Source organism: Colobus angolensis, unplaced genomic scaffold, assembly GCF_000951035.1.
Source record: "Colobus angolensis palliatus isolate OR3802 unplaced genomic scaffold, Cang.pa_1.0 Scaffold402, whole genome shotgun sequence".
Lineage (NCBI taxonomy): Eukaryota > Metazoa > Chordata > Mammalia > Primates > Cercopithecidae > Colobus > Colobus angolensis.
In genome coordinates, this window is record NW_012117400.1 from 470,418 (window position 1) to 479,256 (window position 8,839).

General features: G+C 49.6%; 1 protein-coding gene across 1 annotated transcript in view; it reads left to right on the top strand.

The window, feature by feature from the left end:
- The window catches only part of IRAK1 (interleukin-1 receptor-associated kinase 1), a 32,276-nt gene that overhangs the window by 15,045 nt on the left and 8,392 nt on the right, over positions 1-8,839 (top strand). Inside the window, exon 13 of the mRNA XM_011955921.1 lies at positions 1,715-1,804. Coding sequence (XP_011811311.1) covers positions 1,715-1,804 — 90 coding nt within the window. The remainder of the gene's footprint in view (positions 1-1,714; positions 1,805-8,839) is intronic.

Below are 8,839 nucleotides of genomic sequence, written 5' to 3' on the forward strand. Positions count from 1 at the left end.
TTTTTTTTTTGAGATGGAGTTTTGCTCTTGTCGCCCAGGCTGCAGTGCAATGGCACGGTCTTGGCTCATTGTAACCTCTGCCTCCCAGGTTCAGGTGATTCTCCTGCCTCAGTCTCCCGAGTAACTGGGATTACAGGCGTCCGCCACCACGCCCGACTGATTTTTCTATTTTTAGTAGAGATGGGGTTTCCCCATGTTGTCCAGGCTGGTCTCGAACTCCTGACCTCAGGTGATTCACGCACCTCAGCCTCCCAAAGTGCTGGGATTGCAAGTCGAGGTACTGCACCCGGCTTTTTTTTCAGATAAGAGCCTTACTCTGTCACCCAGGCTGAAGTGCAGTGGTACAATCTTGGCTTACTACAACCTCTGCCTCCCAGGTTCAAGCGATTCTTCTGCCTCAGCCTCCATAGTAGCTGGGACTACAGTTGTGTGCCACCACGCCCGGCTAATTTTTATATTTTTAGTTAGTAGAGACAAGGTTTCACCATATTGGCCAAGCTGATGTCAAACTCCTGACCTCAAGTGATCTGCCTGCTTCAGCCTCCCAAAGTGCTGGGATTACAGGCATGAGCCACTGCGCCCGGCCCAGCCTTACTCTTTTAAACAATCTGACAATCTCTGCCTTTAGTTGGTCTGTTGAATCCATTAACATTTAATGGTTAGGGTTAAGCCTATCATCTTGTTACTTGTTTTCTATTACCCCATCTGTTCTTTGTTTCTGTTTTCCTCTGTTTTTGACTTCTGGATTAATGACATGTTTCTGGGATTCCGTTGTTTCTCTGCTATTGGCTGGGTCGCTCTGGTAACTCTGAGAGTGCTGGTGCTGCTCAGACCCGCTTGCTAAACCATGGTCTGAAAGTGCCTCCAGGCAGAAACTCAGGGTGCTTGTAAGGCTCACCTTCTTTGTGTTCTCTCTGCTCACAGCCCTGCACGGCCTATTGTCCAACATCTAAAAATAGTTGCCCAGTTTTTTCGGTGTCTACAGCTGGCATCAGTTATTCCATCGTGGCCAGAATTGCAAGTTTCTCCTCTTTTCTGAGGACTTCTTCACTCATAATGTCACCCCACATGATCAATCTCTTCCTGGCTTCTGGATCTATTTCTTTTTTTTTTTTCTTTCTTTTTTTTTTTTTGAGACAGAGTCTCACTCTGTCGCCCAGGCTGGAGTGCAGCGGCACCATCTCGGCTCACTGCAACCTCCGCCTCCCGGGTTCAAGCAATTCTCCTGCCTCAGCCTCCTGAGTAGCTGGAACTACAGGCGCCGCCACCACGCCCGGCTAATTTTTGTATTTCTAGTAGAGACGGGGTTTCCTCATGTTGGCCAGGCTGGTCTCCAACTCGACCTCAGGTGATCCGCCCGCCTCAGCCTCCCAAAGTGCTGGGATTACAGGCGTGAGCCACCGTACCCGGCCTCTGGATCTATTTTCATCAAACATGTCCTGGTAGCTTCCGTTCTTGAAGAATAAAAATAAAAACTCACTTGACCCAACACCCCCTCCAACCACAACCCTAATTCTCTGTTCCTCTTTGTGGGTGAACTTTTCAGAATCCTTGTCTGTTTTCTCACTTGCCCACTCCTCGTGCAGTCCCTCTTCCTCTGCTTCTACCACTGCCGCTCCATCCAGTCAGTGTTCGTCCAGAGCAGCGGTCACCTCTGTGTTGCCAAATCCATCCAGTCCTCTTGGACTTTCTCTCGCCGGTGCCCACTCCCCAGCCGACCACTTGTCTCTTGTGACCTCTGTGATGCTGAAGTCTGTGCTCTTTCTGTGTGCTGTGGGCTCTCTCTGCCCAACCCCTACAAGCTGTGAGTCCCTCCAGACACACGCCTGCGTCTCCGTCACGCTCTCTCCTCTGAGGTTTTGGTCTTCTGATTTCTCTCACAGGCACCATAAACTTAAAGGGCCAACCAGACTTGGGATTCCCTTTCACCGAGCTTCCCACCTCAGCACGTGGGACTAGTTCCAGTGCTCACCCAGCTGCCCACGCCAGAGCCTCAGGAGTTAACGCTTTTCTGAAGGACGTTGTTAGGGAGGTATAAGTTAAAGGTAGAAAAGTACACAGACTGTACTTGTACAGCCCAATGACTGTTTTAGACATAGACGGCCATGTGGCAGCCACCACATAGACCCGCATATTAATCTGCTCCAGTTATCTCTTGCTAGATACCAAGCTGCCCCAAGATGTAAGGGCTGAAAATAATGGCAATGTTTGTTTTGCTCGTCAGCCTGCGCTCTGTGAGGTCTCAGCTGGCAGAGCTCATCTGCTGCAGTTGGTTAGCCAGGGCGGCCCAATGGCCACGAGCTGGAACCACCCATCCTTCGTGTCCAGCAGAGGATGCTGCCAGGGTGAGGACACCTCTACATCCCTGGAAGGCTTGGTTCTCCGGGGAACATCTCAAGCCAGAAAGCCCAGCGGAGGCCACATCATCTGATGGCCTGACCTCAGGATCAGGTGCTGCCACTTCCCTGGCAGCCTCTCACTAGACGCAAGTCCCTGAGGCCAGTGTATGCAAGGGGAGAGGCGCTGTAGGTCGCCTTTTTTGGATGGGTGTAGCACCAGAGAACGTGTGGACATGTTGAAAACCACCCCAAGGGGATTCTGGCACCCCAGAAAGGTTTCTCACAAGAGACAACCACTCTCCTGGCTTTAAACACGTATAGTTTTGCATGTTCTGGAAGTTCATGTCAACGAGATTGTGTTGTGATTTAGTTTGGGTGTGTGTCCCTGCCCCAGTCTCCAGTGCTGGAGGCGGGGCCTGGTGGGAGGTGACTGGGTCTCATGAATGGTTCCACGCCATCCCTGGGTGCTGTTCTCATGATAGTTGTTTAACAGTGTGTGGTGCCTCCACTGTCTGACTCTTGCTCCTGCTGTGGCCATCTGATGTGACTGCTCCCCCTTTGCCTCCCGCCATGATTGCAAGCTTCCTGAGGCTTCCCCAGAAGCAGATGCAGCCATGCTTCCTGTACAGCCTGCAGAACCGTGAGCCCATTCAACCTCCTTTCTTTATAAATTGCCCGGTCTTGGCTATTTCTGTACAGTAGTGCGAGAATAGAGGAACACATGTGCTGCGGACTCGCGTCTGCCTTCTGTCGCTCTGCACTGTTGTTCTGATGCAGCCATGAGTAGCGCTAAGCGATCGCTTTGCCTTCCTGGGTAGCGTTCCATTGTATGAACAGGCTGCATTTGACTCTTTCTACTCTTGAACGTTTGGATTGAGTTTGGCTGGCAGAAAGCTGTTATGAACATTTCCGAGTATGTCTTGCTGCACGTATGCACTCATTTCTCTTGCGTGTTGTACACATCTGTATACACATGTTGGAACATCTGAGCAGGGAGACTCGATGGGAGCCGGCAGTGCTGTGGCGGCCCCCCAGCAGGCCTCACGGCACACAAATGCCTACTGCATCCCCTCGCCTTCCAGACCCCAGGCGGATGGCTCCTGTGGGGAACCCTAACCCAGGGCCACACGGGGACAGGGGTTCTCGGAAACACAGAAGCAGCACAGGTGTGTGTCCCTAGGAGCGGAGTTGCTGGGTCACAGGCAGTGCCTGCGCTCAGCTTTAGTAGGTGCTGCCGGACACTATCCAGAGCAGCTGGACCAGCTGACGTGTCCCCAGCAATGTATGAAAGTTCTGGCTGCTCCACACGCGGTACTGGAAGCATGTTTTCATCATAGTCGTTCTAATAGGCACAACGTGGTATCTCATTGTAGTTTTAATTTGCATTTCCCTAATGACTAATTGATGCTCAACATCACTTCATTTGCTTATTGGCCTTTCTGTGAAAGGCCTATTCAAATCTTTTTCTTATTGTTTAACTAGGTTGTCTTTTTCTTATTAATAAGGTCCTTATTAATAAGACCTTTCCTGCCTCTGAGCTTTCTGCATTAGTCTATGTGTCTGCTCCTGCACCAGTACCACACTGACTTAATTCCCATAGATTTATAGTAAGTCTGGATTTCTGTTCTTCTCCAACGCTGTCTTAGTTATCCTGGGCCCCTTGCATTTCCATATACATCACAGAGCAGTCAGGCCCTTCACATGCCGCTGGCAGGAATGTCAAATGTAAGTTTGGCAGTGCCTTCCAGTGTTCAATATTCACTTGTAATATGATGCAACTAACCACTCCTCGGCACTCACCCAAGAGAAATGAATTCACACATCCACACAGAGACTTGGACCCGAGCAATCATAGCAACTTTATTCCCAATAGCCACACAGTAGAAACAACCCAGATGACCACTGGGCAAATGGATGAACGAATGGAGCATCCTTACCATGGAATGCTACCTAGCAACAGAGAGGGGCAAAGCACTCAACAGAGCAATGACTCCATTTCTGTGCTGGTCTAGGAAGTGTCAGCGCCTGCAGGTAGGCAAAGAGGAATGGGCTGGAGGAAGGGATGCTGGAGGCACCAGGAAACTTTTGGTTTATTCTTATCTGGTTTATGTTTATTCTCTTTGATTTATTTATTTACTTACTTACTTAGAGACAGAGACCAGCTCTGTCACCCAGGCTGGAGTGCAGTGGTGCAATCATAGCTCATTCCAGCCTCCACCACCCAGGTTCAAACCATCCTCCCACCTCAGCCTCCCGAGTAGCTGGGACTACAGGCACTCACCACTATGCCTGGCTAATTTTTTTTAAAATTTTTTGAGACAGAGTCTTGCTCTGTCACCCAGGCTGCACTGCAAGTGGCACGATCTCAGCTCACTGCAACCTCCACCTCCCGGGTTCCAGCAATTCTCCTGCCTCAACCTCCCAAGTAGCTGGGACTATAGGCGCCCACCACCATGCCCAGCTAATTTTTTTAAATATTTTTTTTGTATTTTTAGTAGAGATGGGGTTTCACCATGTTGGCCAGGCTGATCTCGAACTCCTGACCTCGTGATTCACCTGCCTCAGCCTCCCAAAGTGCTGGGATTACAGGCATGAGCCACTGCGTCCGGCCAATTTTTGTATTTTTTGTAGAGATGGGGTCTTGCCATGTTGCCCAGGCTGGTCTCAGATTCCTGGGCTCACGCGATCCACCTGCCTCAGCCTCCCAGGTAGCTGGGACTGCAGACGTGAGCCCCCACGCCCGGCCTGGTATGTTCATTCTCTTGATTATGGTGATAGCTTGGCAGATACAACTTTCAAACTGTTCACTTTAAATGTACAGTTTATTTTATGTCAATTATACCTCAATAAAGCTGTTTTTGGCCGGGCGCAGTGGCTCACACCTGTAATCCTAGCACTTTGGGAGGCCAAGGTGGGCGGATCACGAGGTCAGGAGATCAAGACCATCTTGGATAACACGGTGAAACTCCGTCTCTACTAAAAAAATACAAAAAATTAGCCAGGCATGGTGGCAGACGCCTGTAGTCCCAGCTACTTGGGAGGCTGAGGCAGGAGAATGGCATGAACCCGGGAGGCAGAGCTTGCAATGAGCCAAGATTGCACCACTGCACTCCAGCCTGGACAACAGAGCGAGACTCCGTCTCAGAGAAAAAAAAAAAAAAAAAAAAAAAAGCTGTTTTTAAGAAATAAAATGCAGCCGGGCACAGTGGCTCATGCCTGTAATCCTAGGAATTTGGGAGGCTGAGATGGGAAGATCACTTGAGGTCAGGAGTTTGAGACCCAGCCTGGCCAACATGGTAAAACCCTGTCTCTAGTAAAAAATACAAAAATTAGTAAAAAATACAAAAATTAGTGGGGTATGATGGTGCACGCCTATAATCCCAGCTACTCAGGAGGCTGAGGCAGGACAGTTGCTTGAACCCGGGAGACGGGGTTTGCAGTGAGCTGAGATTGCGCCATTGCATTGCACTCCAGCCTGGGCAGCAGGGTAAGACTCTGTCAAAAAAGAAAGCAAGAAAGAGAGAGAGAGAGAGAGAGAGAAAGGAAGAAAGGAAGGAAGGAAAGAAAGAAGGAAAGAAAGGAAGAGAGAAAAAGCGTCTCTTTGAGGCAGCATATTGACTGATTGGTTTTATTTTCCCTCCACTCCAGCCCGGCAATCTTTGTGTGTTTATCCATTTTCATTTGAATGGATTTGCCAATATGGCTGTATGTGCGATCTTTCATTGCGATAAAATATACACAACGTAATATTCATCTGTTTCTTCACCCTCAACATCCTCCTCCTCCTCCGCACCCTTAGACCGTGACCCCCGCCACCCTCCTGCTCTGGCTGTGTGTGAGGACCAGCTTACCATTTGTTTTCTGTTGTCCCATCTGTTGTTGGTTACTTTCTTTCTCTTTTTTTGCCTTTTCTCAGTGTCACTTTTCATTATGACTCCAGCAGTTACCCTAGGGATGGAGTCTGCAGCCCTGCCTTACGATAGCCTCAGCGCCGGCACAGCGGCCCAAGCAACGCCAGAGCTTCCCAGCAGCGAGACTGTGTTTCCGCCTGGCCTCGGGTGCCCTTGTTTTTATCTAGTTTAAATCCCAAAGGACATTATTAGTGTTGTTCTAAACAACTCCGTTTTTACCCACGTATATACCCTTTCTAGAGCCTTCCATGCCTTCCTGCAGATCTGTTCTTCCACCTTAGATCCCGATCTCTCAAATTACTTTATTTTTTGGCAGAAAATAGGGTCAAGAAAATAACAAGTAGATAACATCATCTCAATAGGAGACATTGAAGAATACGAGTGAACACCCATTCTCAGCTCCGTTCTGACCCTGACTTATTCCTACAAACATGCCTCAAACCCTCTCCGGGTCCCAGCACATGAAGGCAGTGCATTTTGAGTGAAGTTTGAAATAACAATATGTGTTTCTTTCATGTGTTTGTTGAGAGGGCTTGGGTGATCAGGATCATGCTGGGACTTTTTTTTTTTTTTTTTGAGACAGTGAGACAGGATCTCATTATGTTGCCCAGGCTGGAGTGCAGTGGCGTGATCATAGCTCACTGCAGCCTTGATCTTCTGGGCTCAAGCAATCCCCACCTACCCGCCCCCCTAGCCCCCGCTTTAACCTCTGGAGTACCTGGGACCTCAGGTGCATGCCACCATGCCCAGCTAATTATTTTTACTTTTTAGTAGAGACAGGGTCTCGCTATGTTGCCAAGGCTGGTCTCAAGCCCCTGAGCTGAAGCGATCCTCCTTCCTCAGCCCCCCGAAGCACTGGGATTACAGCTGAGCCACTGTGCCCAGCTATCCTGGGGTTTTGAACAGCTTTGTTAAGACACCTCACACACCACAAGGTTCAGTTGTTTGAAGTGTGCAACTCAGTGTTTTTAATAGATTTACAGACTTGTGCAACCAGCACTGTATTTGAGCATATTTTCATCATTCCAAAAGAAACACTGGCCAGGCGGGGTGGCTCACGCCTGTCATCCCAGCACTTTGGGAGGCCAAGGTGGGTGGATCACCTGAGGTCAGGAGTTTGAGACCAGCCTGGCCAACACAGTGAAACCCCGTCTCTACTAAAAATACAAAAATTGCCCAGCAGTCGTGGCAGGCGCCTGTAATCCCAGCTACTCAGGAGGCAGAGGCAGGAGAATCTCTTAGAACCCAGGAGGTGGAGGTTGCAGTGAGCCAAGATCGTGCCACTACACTCCAGCCTGGGTGACAGAGCGGGACTCCATCTCAAAAAACAAAACAAAACAAAAACAAAGAAAAAGAAACATCATACCTTTTAATAGTCACTGCCCATTTCTCCCCCATTTTTCCCTTCCAGCTAAGGCAGTCACTCATCTCCTTTCTGTCTCTATAGATTCACCTACTCTGAACACTCCATATAAACGGGATAATACTCATGGGATCTTTTGTGTCTGGCTTCTGTCACTTAGCATTATGATTTTGGGGTTCATTCATGTTGCAGCACGCCTCAGCATGTCATTCTTTTTTTTTTTTTTTTCCTGAGACTGGGTCTCGTTCTGTCACCCAGGCTGGAGTGCAGAGGCATGATCTTGCTCACGGCAACCTCCGCCTCCCAGGTTCAAGCAATTCTTTTGCCTCAGCCTCCAGAGTAGCTGGGATTACAGGCGCGCGCCACTAGGCCCAACCAATCTTTGTATTTTTAGTAGAGATGGGGTTTCACCATGTTGGCCAGGCTGGTCGCAAACTCCTGACCTCAGGTGATCCACCCACCTCGGCCTCTCAAAGTGCCGGTATTACAGGTGCGAGCCACTCGGACCAATGCTGGGTTTTCTTTGTATTTATTTTGCTTAATGGTTGGGACGCGCACATGCGTCCCTTGGCTTTTCTCTCAGTTGAGTTTATGAGCCATACTGAGTTCCACCACTGGTGATGTTTGGTTGGGTTTTTTACTAAAGATCTCCCCAAGAGCCATGCCTGTGGTCTCTAGGACAGCAGTTGCCGTGGCAACCCCCAGCAAGCGCTTGTGAGCGGAAGCTGGTTTCACCCTGTCAGCAGGAGGGGCGAGACAGGGGACAGGCTGGCAGAGGGACCGGAACCTGTGGTTTCTGAGGGACAGGGCAGCACAGAGTTGCCACTCACCTAGTGAGAGGCTGGAAGAGCGGGTAGGCTTCTCACTACCGCCTTCACGGTGGAGCAGCTGCCACCCAATAGCAAATGTAACAGAAATGGCCTCGCCCATGCTTTTCTGGGAGAGAAGGAAAGTCAGTGAATGAACAACTCCCTCCTGGGTTGGGTTTTCTGCTGAGTCACTGCCTTAATGGCTACCAGAGAGAGACAACTGACACCCCCTCGCTAGGCCGGTTTCTAAGGCAACCATTGAGCAAGGCAGCCAGTGCCGACCTGCCTGGAATCAGAAGAGATGCCTATACCCGGCCACCATGTTGCCTTTTTTATTTCTCTCCAGAATTTTTAGAGCCTATTTTTTAAAAAGAAAAACAAGGCCGGGCGCGGTGGCTCAAGCCTGTAATCCCAGCA